We start from the raw sequence: 17,545 nt of genomic DNA, 5'->3' as shown, positions 1-17,545 counted from the left end.
TTCCAGGAGGCTGGGCGTGTCCATCGGGTTCTCTGGCTATAGAAGCAATGTGTGTCTGGTGCTGCTGTTGAGTGCGATCGTGGGCGTGGTTCCCGGCGGGTGGGCGTGTCCATCGGGTTCTCTGACTAAAGAACCCGCTGTGTGCAGTCTGCTAGTTGGGAATGCGATCGTGGGCGTGGTTCCCGGAGGCTGGGCGTGTCCATCGGGTTCTCTGGCTATAGAAGCAATGTGTGTCTGGTGCTGCTGTTGAATGCGATCGTGGGCGTGGTTTCCGGAGGCTGGGCGTGTCCATCGGGTTCTCTGGCTATAGAAGCAATGTGTGTCTGGTGCTGCTGTTGAATGCGATCGTGGGCGTGGTTCCTTGAGGCTGGGCGTGTCCATCGGGTTCTCTGGCTATAGAAGCAATGTGTGTCTGGTGCTGCTGTTGAATGCGATCGTGGGCGCGGTTCCAGGAGGCTGGGCGTGTCGATCGGGTTCTCTGGCTATAGAAGCAATGTGTGTCTGGTGCTGCTGTTGAGTGCGATCGTGGGCGTGGTTCCCGGCGGGTGGGCGTGTCCATCGGGTTCTCTGACTAAAGAACCCGCTGTGTGCAGTCTGCTAGTTGGGAATGCGATCGTGGGCGTGGTTCCCGGAGGCTGGGCGTGTCCATCGGGTTCTCTGGCTATAGAAGCAATGTGTGTCTGGTGCTGCTGTTGAATGCGATCGTGGGCGTGGTTCCCGGAGGCTGGGCGTGTCCATCGGGTTCTCTGGCTATAGAAGCAATGTGTGTCTGGTGCTGCTGTTGAGTGCGATCGTGGGCGTGGTTCCCGGCGGGTGGGCGTGTCCATCGGGTTCTCTGACTAAAGAACCCGCTGTGTGCAGTCTGCTAGTTGGGAATGCGATCGTGGGCGTGGTTCCCGGAGGCTGGGCGTGTCCATCGGGTTCTCTGGCTATAGAAGCAATGTGTGTCTGGTGCTGCTGTTGAATGCGATCGTGGGCGTGGTTCCAGGAGGCTGGGCGTGTCCATCGGGTTCTCTGGCTATAGAAGCAATGTGTGTCTGGTGCTGCTGTTGAATGCGATCGTGGGCGTGGTTCCAGGAGGCTGGGCGTGTCCATCGGGTTCTCTGGCTATAGAAGCAATGTGTGTCTGGTGCTGCTGTTGAATGCGATCGTGGGCGTGGTTTCCGGAGGCTGGGCGTGTCCATCGGGTTCTCTGGCTATAGAAGCAATGTGTGTCTGGTGCTGCTGTTGAATGCGATCGTGGGCGTGGTTTCCGGAGGCTGGGCGTGTCCATCGGGTTCTCTGGCTATAGAAGCAATGTGTGTCTGGTGCTGCTGTTGAATGCGATCGTGGGCGTGGTTCCTTGAGGCTGGGCGTGTCCATCGGGTTCTCTGGCTATAGAAGCAATGTGTGTCTGGTGCTGCTGTTGAATGCGATCGTGGGCGTGGTTCCAGGAGGCTGGGCGTGTCCATCGGGTTCTCTGGCTATAGAAGCAATGTGTGTCTGGTGCTGCTGTTGAATGCGATCGTGGGCGTGGTTCCCGGCGGGTGGGCGTGTCCATCGGGTTCTCTGGCTAAAGAACCCGCGTGCGGTCGCTGTTTGCTCCAATTGTGATCGTTGCGAAGCCTGTTAACTTGTGTTGGTCTGATGAACTTCATGTCAAGTCGGAGGTTGGCCCCGGCGTCCCGGGCTCTGGTGCCCATCTATCGCCGCCTTCTGTCTTCCATCGCCTCGCAGGCGCGGCGCTCTGCTGACTCGGAGCCGGTACCGGGGCCGCTGAAGCGGTGCTCGCTGCGGACGCAGGTGGAACACATGCAGCGGGCAGAGGACGTGAACGAACCCTCCGCCTCGGCTGCCGCCCCAGACATCTGTTTCCGAGATCCCCAGGAGGCGTACCGTAGCAAGGCCACCTGGGAGCTGCTCCGGAGCCTGCTCGTGTTCCGCCTCTGTTCCTACGATGCCCTGGTGAACCGAAACGAGCAGGTGAGGAACAGGAGGAGCATCCGGATGCCCGAGGCTTAGGAGATCGAAGGAAGCGAAAGGGTTAAATTGGGGGAGAGGAGGAGCATCCGGATGCCCGAGGCTTAGGAGAACGAAGGAAGCGAAAGGGTTAAATTGGGGGAGAGGAGGAGCATCCGGATGCCCGAGGCTTAGGAGAACGAAGGAAGCGAAAGGGTTAAATCCAAGCTAAAAGCCCACTTTTTTAATGTCTTCAACTCCTAACTCCCACTCACTGCTGTCAGATACCCATACCTACTGTATCATTTCCTCTACCATAATCTCCCCAACCCCGAAACGTTCTGTCTAAATTAGATTGTAAACTCTTCTGAGCAGGGACCATCTATTGTATGTTAAAATGTACAGCGCCTTTCAGCACTTTAGAAATAATAAATAGTAGTAATAGTAGTAGAGGGGAGGAGAATCCGGATGCTTGAGGGTTACAATAAAGGAATCAAAAGGGTTAAATGTGGGGAAGAGGAGAATCCGGATGCCCGATTGTTTAAGAGAGGCTTAAGAGAGCAAATGAAATGAAAGGGTTAAATTTTGAGAGGAGGAGGATGCGAATCCATATTGCTGAGGGTTAGGATAGGCTTAAGAGAGGGAAGGAAGCTATAGGGTTAAATTGGAGGGGTGGAGGAGGAAGTTCCTAATCCAGATGCCCTAGGGTTAGGAGAGGCTTTAAGACAGTGAAAGGGTTAAATTGGGTGGGGGAGGGGGCGAATCCGGATGCCCGAGGGTTAGGAGAGGCTTAAGTGAGAGAAGGAAGTGAGAGGGTTAAATTGGAGGGGTGGGGGAGGAGGAGGAGGTTGTGAATCAGGTTTAAGAGAAGCAAAAAAGTTCAATTGGGGGGGGGAAAGGGATCCGGAAGGGAGCGAAAAGGTTACATGTGTGTTTGGACTCCTTTTGGTTTTCAGGCTCAGGTTGAGTTCTTTCCCTGCCCCCTTTGAGACCAGCTGATAGGAGCAGTGCCATCATACTTCCCAGTTTGCTTACACTGTACCCCGGCCTTAGCTTTATGCTGTTGTGTTATATTGCAGCACTGGCTGCCAAAGTGCTTTAATAGTACATAGCACAAAGTCTTTGCCTTGCTGGGGTTCAAACTGCGATAGATATCTGTTGTTCAGTCAAGTATGAGCCACGATTCTGTTGGTAGGGTGTGATGAGGACATGCTTTCTCTCTGGGTAGGGAGGCTTTTCTGATCTTTTTTTTAAAGAGATTTTACATTTTTTTCTCTGATTACAGTAATGGTATTTTCAAAATTTATTAAAAGTTCAAAATATAAGTTGCATGGTAGCTACAAGGGAAATAACTTGGGGGGTGATTCATCTTTGAGAATGGGATTTAGAGAAGATAAATAATTTTAAAGGTTTAAAACAAAGTCCACAAATGGTTAAGGTAGACGAGAGAGATCCACGGCATGGCATCTTTTGGGATTCTGCCAGGGTGGAAAATGCAGGTCACAAGATACTGAGCTTCAGGCATACTTGATCTGGCCTAGTATTGCAGCTCTGATTAAAATCCAAATTATTCTTTTTATTAGAATAAAGAAGCTTAAGAGTTCTGAACTGGTTAGCAAGACGAATGTAAATAGAGCAGCGTAACAGAGAATGGGGTTAAGTATCAGCTCCTTAAAAGTGTACTAGAGCAGTGTTCTTCAACCTTTTGACATCTATGGACCGGCGGAAATAAAATAATTATTTTGTGGACTGGCACCAGTCCGCGGACCGACAGTTGAAGTAGTCGTGCCCATCGCCACCCAATCTCCACCCCAGACCCCGCCCCCATAATAGTACTAATTGTAACACCATTTATTCATATTACACACACACACAATATAATCGTATTAACAACACATAATGGTTAACCACAAAATTAAAATACGGAGGTCCACAATCAAATGAAAACATCCCCAAAATGCCTAAGTTGGCAGTTGGAGGTCCTAATCGCTGGAGGTCTAGCGAGATGTTTCATCCGCCAAGAGGGGGAGATGTTTTGGCAGGGCTTAACTTGGATGTCTTGTAGCAATAATTGAACCTTTCCTAAGGCGTCCTGGGTGGAATTTAGACGTTTTAGAAGCGTCTAAGGGACACAAAGGTACTCAAACTGACCAGACGACCACTGGAGAGATTAAGTTATGATTCCCTCAATGATCACTGACCCCTCCCACCCCCCAAAAAATCTGAATGAAACAGTACATACCTGTCTCGGAACACCAGCACTTGGTTTGGGAAAGCCTAGCAGAGGAGCAAACAGGTGTCTTAATTAGCCTGGTGAGTGGGCTAGTGAGCCATAGAGAGGAGGACCCAGGCCCATAAACCACTCTAGCTACTACATTTATGGTGGAAAGTATGAGGCTAACAAATACTATACTATCATATAGATGCCACCTGCAGTCATAAGGGCTATTGGGGTGGTAGACAAGTTGGTCTAGGACAGACTTGGGCAACTCTGATCCTCGAGGGCTGGAATCCAATCTGATTTTCAGGATTTCCCTAATGAATATGCATGAGATCTATTTGCATACACTGTTTTCAATGCATATTCATTGGGGAAATCCTGAAAACCTGATTGGATTCTGGCCCTCGAGGACTGGAGTTGCCCATGTCTGGTCTAGTAGATTTGGGGGAGTTTTGGAGAGCTCACCATAAATTATATGGGGTATACGGTGAAATGTACTTCTGGCACTCTTTGTGAAGTTCACAGCAGTGCCCTCAAAGTTATCTCCTGCTCTGTTGGCACGTCTGTGTGGCAAGTCCATCACAATAACGGCTATTTCTACGTCCAAATGGTTTGCATTTAGATGTTTTCAACTTGGACTTTTCTTTGGTCGAAAATGGGGTATAAAATTAGTCATCCTAAGGGTTGGACGTCTAAGTAAACAATTTTAAAAGATATGTATATTTTTGGAAGTCTAGCAGTTCAGCTTTTGAAAATGGATATTTTTATGCTTCCAGTTTTGTAGTTGAACATAAATCTCCTTTTCAAAAATGGCTTTCAAATGTCTAGTGACCATCTTCTCTTAGAATGATGGTTAATTTTCTTGGCCAATTTTGAGGTGCTCCTACCCATACCAAAAACTGACTATGGAAGAGGTCATTTAGCCACAGTCCTGAGTATTAAGTATTCATGATTTAATAAAATCCTGGGGCCAGCATGTCAAATAATGACTAGTTCTTATATAATCACATTCTATTCCTGGACTAATGGGTTATTCTTTTATGGTCACCAGACAGTTTGTAGGAAGCCTCAAACAAACAATGCTTTGAGCTCCTCCCTTCTTACCTCAGGCCTGCCCCCCCCCCCCCAGACTGTAGGAGCTTGTCTTTTATGCTCATGTTTATTTTTCTTTAAACTTAGTATTTTTGTTTGCAAATTCTGCCCTTGTGATGCAGAGGTTCCCCTTGGGGACAGCTCTGGCTGTGGGAGATTGCAGACTTTGTGCAAAGTCTGTTTCCAGGGGGTTGGCTGACTGTCAATGTACCCTCTGGACATCCAGCACTTCGGTTCGTCCGCTAGTGCAGTGTTTTTCAACCTTTTTTGGGCAAAGGCACACTTGTTTCATGAAAAAAATCACGAGGCACACCACCATTAGAAAATGTTAAAAAATTTAACTCTGTGCCTATATTGACTATATATAAAGTAATTCACTTGAGTGCCACCGCCACCATCAGGCCGGCGCCTAGTTCTCCCTGCTTCTCTTCCCTGCGGGGCCGACCAACTCTTGCCACCCGTCGTCAATTCTAACGTCGGAGAGGACGTTCTAGGCCAGCCAGGCAGCGATTGGCTGGCCCAGAACGTCCTCTCCGACGTCAGAATTGACGCGAGTGGCGAGAGTTGGCCGGCCCCACAGGGAAAAGCAGGGAGAACTTGGCGCCGGCCTGTTCCCGATGGCGGCGGTGGCACTCAAGTGGCTAAAGAGCCGCAGTTTGCCGGCCTAGGGACAACACTGGAGGGTGGCCAGCTGTGCACCCCCTTGGGACGTAAACCCAGGGTGGGGTAGACCGCCCCCCCACCCTGGTATGCCACTATCTGTACCTCACTCCCTCCCTATGACCAAAAATTCTCCTTTCTTCTATTCCCCGTGTACACAACCATCTCTTTCCCTCCCTTCCTCTCTCCCAAGTCCATTTCTTCTGTGTCCAAAAACGCATTCCCTCCCCCACCTCAGCATCTCTTTCCCTCCCTTCCTCTCTCCCAAGTCCATTTCTTCTGTGTCCAAAAACCCATTCCCTCCCCCACCTCAGCATCTCTTTCCCTCCCTTCTTCTCTCCCAAGTCCATGCCTTCTGTGTCCAAAAACCCATTCCCTCAACCACCTCAGCATCTCTTTCCCTCCCTTCCTCTCTCCCAAGTCCATGCCTTCTGTGTCCAAAAACCCATTCTCTCCCCCACCTCAGCATCTCTTTCCCTCCCTTCTTCTCTCCCAAGTCCATGCCTTCTGTGTCCAAAAACCCATTCCCTCCCTCACCTCAGCATCTCTTTCCCTCCCTTCCTCTCTCCCAAGTCCATGCCTTCTGTGTCCAAAAACCCATTCTATCCCCCACTTCAGCGTCTCTTTCCCTCCCTTCCTCTCTCCCAAGTTCATGCCTTGTGTCCAAAACGCACTCCCTCCCCCCTTTTGTTTTCCGCGTTTGCCTCCCAGCCCATTTTTGCAACTTTCTCAGCAAAACGAAGCTCAAGCCGCGAGGCTTGTCTTCTGCTTCCTGCCTACCCTGCCGCGCACAAATAGCCGAACGGAAGTATTCTCCGACGTCAGCGCTGACGTCGGAGGGCAGGCTTTGCTTAAGCCCTCCCTCCGACGTCAGCGCTGACATCGGGGAACGCTTGCGATCGGCTATATGTTAGCTGCAGTGCAGGCAGGAACAGAAGACGAGCCTCGCGGCTCGAGATGTATTGAACTCCGCGGGTCCCCCGTCCAGCTCTCTCCTGTCCATGTGGGGCGGACCGCCCCTCTCCCTAGACTGTGGCCTAGGACCCTGGGGGAGCCCAGGTCCCCTGTCAGCTCCGGGCCCCTGAATGCAGGACTGGTGGTACTGCCCTGATGGCGGCCCTGACCGTACGGCACACCAGGCAACATCTCACGGCACACTAGTGTGCCGCGGAACAGCGGTTGAAAAACACTGCGCTAGTGGGTCTGAGCGCAGGCTGCGCGGTTCAATGGAGATGTTCCCTGGATCGGGGCCAACTGTGTTCTTTCGCCAGGTCAAGTGTGCAATGTGTCCAAGGGTCGCGGAGGTCCCTGACCATTGATGTCAGCCTGAGGGGGGAGGGGCCAGTCAGAATACCAGAGGTCCGACATGCATGCTTGTAGAGGATCTCCCTGGAAGCTATTTCAGCTTCCATTTCAGCAGTACACGGCACCACATGGAATAGTGAGTGTGGGGCTGACAGCCTGAATCAGCGATTTTGGGGGGGGCTTAGAAAGAGTTTTTTAGAATGTTTGGGAGTGTGCTCAGGTCCTCCTCCTAAAATTCCAAAATTGCCATTTTTTAGGGGTCCCTGTGCTTTTTCTGGGCTGTTTTATTCTAAAAATAGCACCTGTGGTGGCCATCTTGGATTTTCCTGATTTTAATTTAGTTACTTTTAACCTCTACAAGCTTTGATTTTGCAAGAAAACTGCTCAGATGGATTCCCCAGTGTTGATTCTGTGGATTCATGCTTTATTTGCAGTGGGTGGCTAACATAAGAATTACCGCTGCTGGGTCAGACCAGTGGTCCATGCTGTCCAGCAGTCCACTCACTTGGCGATCCCTAGGTCAAGACCTATCCAGGGAGCGCCATGTTCCACGTGCGCTGCAATGTGGGAGGGGTTGAAATGTCAGCAGTCCAAGTACCCTTGGCCTCTGAAGGGGATCCTGCTTCTGATTGTGGCCAGGGGAACCTTAAAAAGTCAACCGAGGGCCCCGAGGACAGCACAATTGTTGTTCCTGCTAAGCGCAGCCATGATTCATCGGCCAAAGCTCATAAGTCCTCCAAGCATGCTAAGAAGGGTCTGCAGGAGGCAGCTCCTGCCACAGTTGAGGGGTTTTCCCCTGAATTTATTAACTTGATGTATTAGGCCGTCAGTTCTCGGGATACTGGAGTTCCTCCAGGATGTCCTAGCAAAGACTTCTCTCAAGGTACAGCTCGCCGATTTTTCCTGTCTAGGCTCCTTAGCCTTTCATCCAGATGTCATCCGTTTTCTGAGGGGGGCGCTGAGGCTTCAGCTTCCCCTGCGGCTGCCCTGTCTATCATGGAATCTCAACCTAGCCCTTCACTCTTTGGCTTGACTGCCTTATGAGCCTCTGGAACGTGCATCCTTAATGGATCTCAGTCAAGTCTGGCTTTCTGGTAGCTATTACATCCACCCGCAGGGTTTCTGGGCTTCAGGCTCTTTCCTGCTGGGATCCTTTTTCGCGTATCATGGATTCCGGCATGAAGCTGCGCTCTGTTCCCTTCTTTCTTCCCAAAGTGGTTTCTGCCTTCCATGTTAATCAGGAGGTCTGGCTTCCTTTCTTTACTTTCTTCGGTTTGAGGGAACAGGACTGGGTGTTGCGGTCCTTGGATGCGTGCAGGATCCTGTTGCGGTACCTGGAGGTCGCAAATGAGTTTTGTGTCTCTAATCATCTGTTTGTACTGGTGGGTCCCTCCCACAAGGGCAGGCTGGCTTCCAAAGTCACTATTTTCAGATGGATCCTTATGGCTATTCCCTCTGATGAAGTCTGTGATATCTGATACTATGAATTGCATCGAGTGTTTGTATTACTGAACATGGATTGTTGAACTGATGAACTTGGACAATGGTTTTTTAGAAGTGGAAGTTTTTGGGATGTTGAATTTTTTTGTTTTCACTTATGTTTTTGTTTGGGAGCACTGAGCACTTTAAAATCTGCAGCTGAGCCCAGGATGAGACGACAATTCTAGAGAAGATAAGTACTCCTTTACTTTTCCATTTTTATGAATTGACTGGTTTTTCAAAGGAGTACTTTGATGATTTGTTATATGATAAATTGGTATCCTGTGCCTATATATTTAATATATTGTATACTGACTGTGTGTATTTATATGAAAAATATTTAGAATTAAAGAATATTTAAGATTAGCCATTCTTTTTTAGTAGAAGTTTTATTCCCTCTGCTTACATAATGACCAGTAAGAAGACCCCTCTTTCGGAGGGGGCTCACTCTACCAGAGGCGTCTCTTCTCTTGGGCAGAGTCATTGTCGATCTCTTTGGAGGAGATTTGCAGGGCTGTTACCTGCTCCTCTTTGCATACTTTCACCAAGTTCTACAGGATCAATGTGGTGACAAAGCAGGTTGTTGCTTTTGGCTCCTCCTGTTTTGGTAGCAGATTCATCAGTCCCACCCTGACTCTACAGGACTGCTCTGTTATGTCCCACTAGTCCTGGAATAGAGCGGAATTGTACCAGAATGAAAGATTAGGTTCTTACCTTTGCTAATCTTATTTCTTGTAAATCCATACTCTATTCCTGGAACCCACCCTGGGAGTTGCTGATTCGCCGATTGTCTGTCTTTACAAGCAGTGGTGTACCTAGCATATGTTACACCCGGGGCCCACTATTTTTTGACACCCCCCCATCTATATGAAAAATATAATTTTTAGTAACAATCCACATATCGCACAACAAGAATGTACCTAGGAAAAGGCAGCATTTTAAACACTGCAGTGAGCACTAGAACACCAACACATACATTGTAAAACTAAACCAGCCAGATCACACACAGTCAATTGATCCTGCAGTCAATGCCAACTGAAAACTATGTTCTTTTCATACACACAGAACAGAGATACACCCTCGCCCAATATGGAATAATCACCAACTTAAAATAGAAATATATAGACAAAAGTTAAACTGAACCGCCAAAAACCCAGACTCGGCATACAATGCAACACCACAACACCACAAAAACAGTAACATGTCCTCTAATTCTGTGCAAAATATAAAGACAGTAGATGTAAATTTGAAAAAACTGATACATAATAATTACCACTTTACAAATTAACAAATTTAAAAAAAAAAAAAGAGAAATAAGAAAATACCATTTTATTGGACTAATCCTCGTATGCTTGGTCCCCATCTCCGCAAACCACCTGATTCCATCCACAAAAGCCTTGAATTGTTTTATATTGAACTTATTATATTAAAGTATAAAAAGAAACAATATTCTGTACAATTGTCAATTTATAAATCAGCATCTTCTCCCCACTCTCTTCCCCATTTCCCTTCAGCGTCCTCAGCCCACTCTCTCTCCACTTTCCTTCAGCGCATGCACATAAAAACAAGCAAGTAATTTTATATCATTTTCATTCTATTCATTCATAGAAATTAAAGTCTAAATAATGCCAGTCACATAACAAAACATGATTTTACAAAAAATAATTCCTTGCACGGTCAAGCCTGCAAGGATTACTAGATGTCTTTCTGCAGCTCCCCTCCCTCCCTCCCCCTTACCTTTGTGGCCAAGTCAAAATGATCTACCAACAATCAAATTTTAAAAAGACAAAGCACACAGTACGCAGAGAAAATGTTAATTATCATTTATATTCCACGGATTTTCAAAGAGGTCAAGGCAGACAACCTACACCCTAGGGTACTCAGGGAGTTGGGAGATGTCTTGGCGGAACCACTATCCGCGCTCTTTAATCTCTCCCTTAGTACAGGTAACGTCCCGATGGACTGGAAGACGGCTAACGTCATTCCACTACACAAGAAAGGCTCCAGGGTGGATATGGCAAACTACAGACCAGTGAGTCTCACTTCAATAGTGAGCAAACTAATGGAAACCCTAATCAAACACCAAATGGATAGGATCATGGACGAGGAGAATCTGCGGGATCCCCGCCAACATGGATTTACTAAGGGGAGATCGTGCCAATCCAACCTGATCGGCTTCTTTGACTGGGTGACGAGGAAGCTGGATGTTGGTGAGTCCCTGGACATCGTCTATCTGGATTTCAGCAAAGCATTTGATAGCGTGCCACACCGCAGGTTGCTGAACAAGATGAGTTCTTTAGGTTTGGGCGACACTTTAACAAAATGGGTTGGGAACTGGCTTGGAGGTAGGCTTCAGAGGGTGATGGTGAATGGCACTCCCTCCGAGATGTCGGAGGTGATAAGTGGAGTGCCACAGGGCTCCGTCCTAGGCCCGATCTTGTTCAACATCTATATAAGAGACCTGACAGAAGGGCTTCGAGGTAAAATAACATTGTTTGCCGATGATGCCAAACTGTGCAATGTAGTGAGCAAAAGCACAACAGACAAAAAAGCAATGACAGACGATATGGTGCATGACTTACTGCTGCTGGAGCACTGGTCTAGGTCCTGGCAACTCAGTTTCAATGCCAAAAAATGCAAAGTCATGCACCTGGGAAGCCAGAATCCATGCAAGATCTACACCCTAAATGGCGAGATCCTGACAAGAACTGTAGCAGAAAGAGACTTGGGAGTGATTGTCAGGGAAGACATGAAGTCGGCAAACCAAGTGGAGCAAGCTTCATCCAAAGCAAGGCAAATCATAGGTTGCATACGCAGGAGTTTCATCAGCCGTAAACCTGAAGTCATTATGCCACTATATAGATCCATGGTGAGACCGCACCTGGAGTACTGTGTGCAATTCTGGAGGCCGCATTACCGCAAGGATGTGCTGAGACTGGAGTCGGTCCAGAGAATGGCCACCAGGATGGTCTCGGGACTCAGGGAGCTCCCGTACGAGGAGCGGTTGGGGAATTTGCAGCTCTACTCACTCGAGGAGCGTCGAGAGAGGGGAGACATGATCGAGACATTCAAATATCTCACGGGCCGCATCAAGGTGGAAGAAGACATCTTCTTCTTCAAGGGTCCCGCGGCAACAAGGGGGCATTCGTGGAAAATCAGGGGCGGGAAACTGCACAGTGACACTAGGAAGTTCTTCTTCACTGAAAGGGTGGTTGATCGCTGGAATAGTCTTCCACTTCGGGTTATTGAGGCCACCAGTGTGGCGGATTTTAAGGCCAGATGGGATAGACATGTGGGATCTATCCGCAAAGATAGATAGTGAGGATCACTGGGGTGGGCAGACTTGATGGGCCTTGGCCCTTATCTGCCGTCTATTTCTATGTTTCTATGTTTCTATGTTTATGCAATGTCACCTCAGTAACAACTATACAAAACAGACAAATATACCCCCTCCTTTTTACTAAACTGCGATAGTGGTTTTTAGCGCAGGGAGCTGCGCTGAATGCCCCCACGCTGCTCTTGACGCTCATAGGTTCCCTGTGCTAAAAACCGCTATTGCAGTTTAGTAAAAGGGGGCCATAGTGCAAAATATAGACAGCATATATAAATTCTCAAAACGGACACATTTTGATCTCTAAATTGAAAATAAAATCATTTTTCCTACCTTTGTTTGGTAATTTCATCAGTCTCTGGTAATGGCCACCCGGATGGTCTCGGGACTCAAGGATCTCCCGTATGAGGAACGGCTGGATAAGTTGCAGCTGTACTCACTCGAGGAACACAGAGAGAGGGGTGAAATGATCGAGACATTCAAGTATCTCACGGGCCGCATCGAGGTGGAAGAAGATATCTTCTTTTTCAAGGGTCCCGCGGCAACAAGGGGGCATCCGTGGAAAATCAGGGGTGGGAAACTGCAAGGGGACACCAGGAAATTATTTTTCACTGAAAGGGTGGTTGATCGCTGGAATAGTCTTCCACTTCAGGTTATTGAGGCCAGCAGCGTGCCTGATTTTAAGGCCAAATAGGATAGACACGTGGGATCTATTCACAGAGAAAGGTAGGGGAGGGTCATTGGGGTGGGCAGACTAGATGGGCCGTGGCCCTTATCTGCCGTCTATTTCTATGTTTCTATTCTTCTGACTTTGCATCCAATATTTCTTCCCATCTTTCAGCCTCATGTATGCTTCCTCTCCTCCAGACCTCATTCCCACCCCCAACTTTTTCTTTGTTTCATCTTGCCCTCTTCTTTTTTTCTCTCTCCATGCCCCCTTTCTTTCTCTATGTCTGTCTTTTTCTCTCTCTCTCCGTGCCCCATTTCTTTCTTTCTTTCACCCTGCCCCTTTCTTTCTTTCTCTCTCCATGCCCCCTTTCTTTCTCTGTCTGTCTTTCACTCTTTCCACGCCCCATTTCTTTCTTTCACCCTGCCTCTTCTTTCTTTCTCTCTCTCTCCATGCCCCCTTTCTTTCTCTATGTCTGTCTTTCTCTCTCGTCTCTGTGCCCCATTTCTTTCTTTCACCCTGCTTCCTTCTTTCTTTCTCTGTCTGTCTTTCTCTCAGTGCCCCATTTCTTTCTTTCACCCTGCCCCCTTCTTTCTTTCTCTCTCCATGCCCCCTTTCTTTCTCTATGTATGTCTGTCTTTCTCTCTCTCTCTCTCCGTACCCCATTTCTTTCTTTCACCCTGCCCCCTTCTTTTTGTCTCTCCCTCCATGCCCCCTTTCTTTCTCTGTCTGTCTTTCTTTCTCTCCGTGCCCCATTTTCTTTCTTTCTCTCTCCCCAAGCCACCGCCATTGGGGAAAGTCTGCCATTGCCACCATTGGGAACAGGCTGGCGCCGAGTTCTCCCTCCCTGCTTTTCTTCCCCATGGGGCCGACCAACTCTTGCCGCCCGACATCAATTCTAACATTGGAGAGGACGTTCTGGGCCAGCCAAGCAGGATTGGCTGGCCCAGAACGTCCTCTGTCGGGTGGCGAGAGTTGGTCGGCCCCGCAGGGAGGAGAACTCTTTCTCTCTTTCTCTCTCTCTTTCTCTCTTTCTCTCTCTCTCTCTCTCTCTCTCTCTCTCTCCCCAAGCCACCGCCATTGGGGAAAGGCTGCCACTGCCACCGCCACCATTGGGAACAGGCTGGCGCCGAGTTCTCCCTCCCTGCTTTTCTTCCCCATGGGGCCGACCAACTCTTGCCGCCCAACATCAATTCTAACATTGGAGAGGACATTCTGGGCCAGCCAAGCAGGATTGGCTGGCCCAGAACGTCCTCTGTCGGGTGGCGAGAGTTGGTCGGCCCCGCAGGGAGGAAGAACTCTGCGCGGGCTTGTTCCCGGTGGCGGCAGTGGCAGCCTATTCCCCAGTGGCAGCCTATTCCCCGGTGGGTGGCCAGTTGTGCACCCCCTTAGGGCGTGCACCCGGGGCGGACCGCCCCTCCTTGGTACGCCACTGTTTACAAGTACTGGTAAGCTGGATTTCTGAATTTTTGACCATCCTTTCTAAGAGTTCCAACCAAATGTGTTTAGCAGTTTGTCTTGGGGATCCCTAGGCCCAACGACCCCTTCCGTCAGTGCAGGCTGTGTGTCTCCTTATTGCACTGTTTTTATTCAGGTTTCTGATGTTTTAATGAACTGTTTCAATTGTTCATGATTGTTCTGGTTTCATGTTATGAGCAGGTTAGACTTATTGGTCGGGGAGTATCCCCGAACTCCTCTCTTTTGCCTTTGGCTGGATTCCTGGGGGACAGTTCTGAGGTAAGAGGGGAAGGGATCAAAACATTGTTTGAGGCTTCCTTAAAGCTGTCTAGCTATCATAGAATAACCCACTAGTCCAGGAATAGAGTGTGGATTTACATGAGAGATGATTAGCAAAGGTAAGAACCTAATCTTTCATCAGTAGTGGTCCACAAATAGTATCAAAGGTAAATTTTACAGCAAAAGTCTTGTTATGAGAATTGATCACTTGAGTGGTGTCGGGAAGCTGTTAGCTCATCACAGTCAATTAAAGGCCTCTTCTCTCTGGCTTAGCAAGTTAGTCACCCGCAGTATAAGGTGCTTTAGATTCAGCTCGGCAAAGTGAGGTGGGCTCAATTCAAGAAGCTGATGCTCACAAGATTCAGCCATCTTGACACCCAGTTCATAAGGTGCCACCAGCTTCAGACATGACTGAGAGTAAAGTGTCGTAGTAAGAAGTAGCAGCCTGTAATAATAGGGAGAAGTGAAGTTTTCTGCTTTGCTCTTTGTCCACAGCTGATGAGTCTATGCAGAGCCATTCTGGGACAGCAGCTGTTCAAGGAGCTGATGAAGATGACATTTTATGGACAGTTTGTGGCTGGAGAAAACCAGGAGTCTATCAAATCTGTCATTAGAAGGAACAGGGCCTTTGGAGTGGGCTCGATTCTTGATTACTGTGTGGAGGAGGACCTGACAAAGGAGGAAGCGGAGAAGAAAGATGTGGTGTGAGTAGTAAACTTTTCCTTGTGACTTACAATTTTCTATCCCATTCTTCCAGGGGAGCTCAGAAGGGTTTACATGAATTTATTCAGGTACTCAAGCATTTTCCCTATCTGTCCCTGTGGGCTCACCCTGTGGGCTATCTGGGGCAATGGGAGGATTTAGTGACTTGCCCAGGGTTACAAGGAGCAGCGTGGGTTTGGTTAGGTAGGGAAAACTTTCAGGTCATGGACCCTGAGGGCCGCCGCGGGAGCGGACTGCCGGGCACGATGGACCCCTGGTCTGACCCGGCAGAGGCAATGCTTATGTTCTTATGTTGGCATAATGTATTGATATTCAATGCCAGCCATGTCCAGTCACTGGCATCAAATATCTGGGTTGTGCGGCTGGCTATTTCTTAGCACTTAAGTGCGATCTTCAACATGTAACTGCCTAAACAAAACAGGATATAGAGCAGTTTCATGCGATCTGATCTGTCTTGCCTGTTTAGAGTGTAAGCTCTTTCGAGCAGGGACTGTTTTCTTACTCTTTGTGACTCTGTGCAGCGCTGCGTGCATCTGGTAGCACTATAGAAATAATTAATAGTTGTAGTATCGTGCTTTGGATAAAAATGGGTTATAAATGGAAATGAAATGCAGACTAGCCAGTTTTCACTGTAGTGGTTGATGCTGGTATTCGGTGGCAGTAACCAGTTAATCCTGCTGAATATCAGCAGTTAAAAAGTGGTGAGTAGCCACAATTACTTGTGATCTGTTCTAAATGCCAGGCACTCCTTTGCAGAATGGGGTGAGTACTGAAGTTGCTTTGTCACTTAGCACAACAGGCCAGGGTTTTGGAAATGGTAATTGCAAAGTCATATTTATTCTTCAGTTCTGCTTTATTAAATCTCTTCTCCCATAAATGCTTCAGTTGTGTAGACAACTTAGGGGCTTAGGGGCCTGCATGCTCTTTCTTGCTCCACCAGGAGCTGTGGGTGCCTCTGTAAAGTTTTAGGTGCAAACTGTTTCCCAGGAAGTCTAAAAATATTCGCTGAATGAACTTTGTCAAGGTAGTCCTGGTGTTGGCTTTACCATTTTCTCCCATGGGGATGCTATGCATCCTGTGGATAATAGCCCATATTCTTTCTCTCCGGATGGGGCAGCATATTCTCACAGATGGGTGACATTATCCATGGAACCTGGTACTTTAAGCATTAGAAAGCTTTGCAACTGCCCGCACCGTGCATGTGTGAGTGCCTTCCCACCCGATCCCAGCTCGTGAGGTCATCAGTTTTGTTGTTTTCTGCAGAGCGAGGAAGACATATCTTGACTTTATCCAGTCAAGTTTGCCTTCCCGCTTCATTTTTCATTATTTTCTTCATCTTAGTTTTTTAAACCTTTAATTTTCTAACAAAAATTGATTTATGTTCACCATTAGGGCCTATAAGCAATTTTAAAGCCTTTGCTCCTAGCTATAGCATCGATTGGCTTTTCAGCCTACTTTTTACTCAACTGGTGGTACTCTGTATTTTTTTTTCCTTTCTAGCTGGAACTGTTCCTGATCTTCCAGGGCTACAAAGAAAAAACACCCAACAAAACACTTCAGCAGTCAACACAATGTTTTGTTTGTTTCTTCATATTAAGGCTACTAAAATGGTGTGTGGTCTTCGTCATAAGGTGTATGGGGACAGACTTAAAGATCTCAATTTGTATTCTTTGGAGGAAAGGCGGGAGAGGGGAGATGTGCTAGAGCTGTTTAAATATCTATTAATGTAAATGCGCATGAGTCGATTCTCTTCATTTGAAAGGAAACTCTGCAATGAGAGGGCATAGGATGAGGTTAAGAGGTGATAGTCTCCGGAGTAATCTGAGGAAATACTTTTTTACAGAAAGGGTGGTAGATGCCTAGAACAGTCTCCCAGAAGAGGTGGTGGAGACAGAGACTGTGTCTGAATTAAAAAGGGCCTGGGATAGGCATGTGGCATCCCTCGGAGAGAGAGAGAGATAATGGTTACTGTGGATTGGCAGACTGGATGGGCCATTTGGCCTTTATCTGCCATCATGTTTCTCTGTTTCTATCTTTAGAAGAAGATATTAGGCTTGTTATCGGGTAGTACTGGTGGACATAGACATCATCATCGATATCATCGCAGCATCGTCACTTGATGCATGCCTCTCATCGATGCCATCATTCATTGACGCAGCTTTGTCATTTCTGAAGCATGCCTACTGCACTTAAAGTACTGCCTACATGGCATACTGTTTGGTGCATCCAGTTACCATATGCAGTTGTAACTGTACGATGTAGAGTTGGCCATGCAATTGCAACAAAGTTGGCCTCGATGCCCTCTCTCTCTACTCAGTACCGACCCAGCTTAAATAGCTTCAGAGGCCTTGCGGTACTGTTCTATCCTTGCTGTGCGCTCTTAACTCCATCG

General features: G+C 47.9%; 1 protein-coding gene across 2 annotated transcripts in view; it reads left to right on the top strand.

Moving 5' to 3' along the window:
* Nucleotides 1-1,430: 1,430 nt before the first annotated feature.
* LOC117364804 (proline dehydrogenase 1, mitochondrial-like) overlaps nt 1,431-17,545 on the top strand; it is a 157,187-nt gene continuing 141,072 nt past the window's right edge. The window contains exons 1-2 of one of the 2 annotated variants that reach the window (XM_033954437.1): nt 1,431-1,962; nt 14,926-15,134. In XM_033954437.1, coding sequence (XP_033810328.1) covers nt 1,627-1,962; nt 14,926-15,134 — 545 coding nt within the window. In that variant the 5' untranslated portion in view covers nt 1,431-1,626. The remainder of the gene's footprint in view (nt 1,963-14,925; nt 15,135-17,545) is intronic. The other variant, XM_033954436.1, reaches the window with a different exon arrangement.

The sequence above is a fragment of the Geotrypetes seraphini genome, chromosome 8 (genome assembly GCF_902459505.1).
Source record: "Geotrypetes seraphini chromosome 8, aGeoSer1.1, whole genome shotgun sequence".
NCBI classification, from domain to species: Eukaryota; Metazoa; Chordata; class Amphibia; order Gymnophiona; family Dermophiidae; genus Geotrypetes; species Geotrypetes seraphini.
Note: the sequence above shows the minus strand (reverse complement) of the source record. Positions and strands in the feature narration are given on the sequence as shown.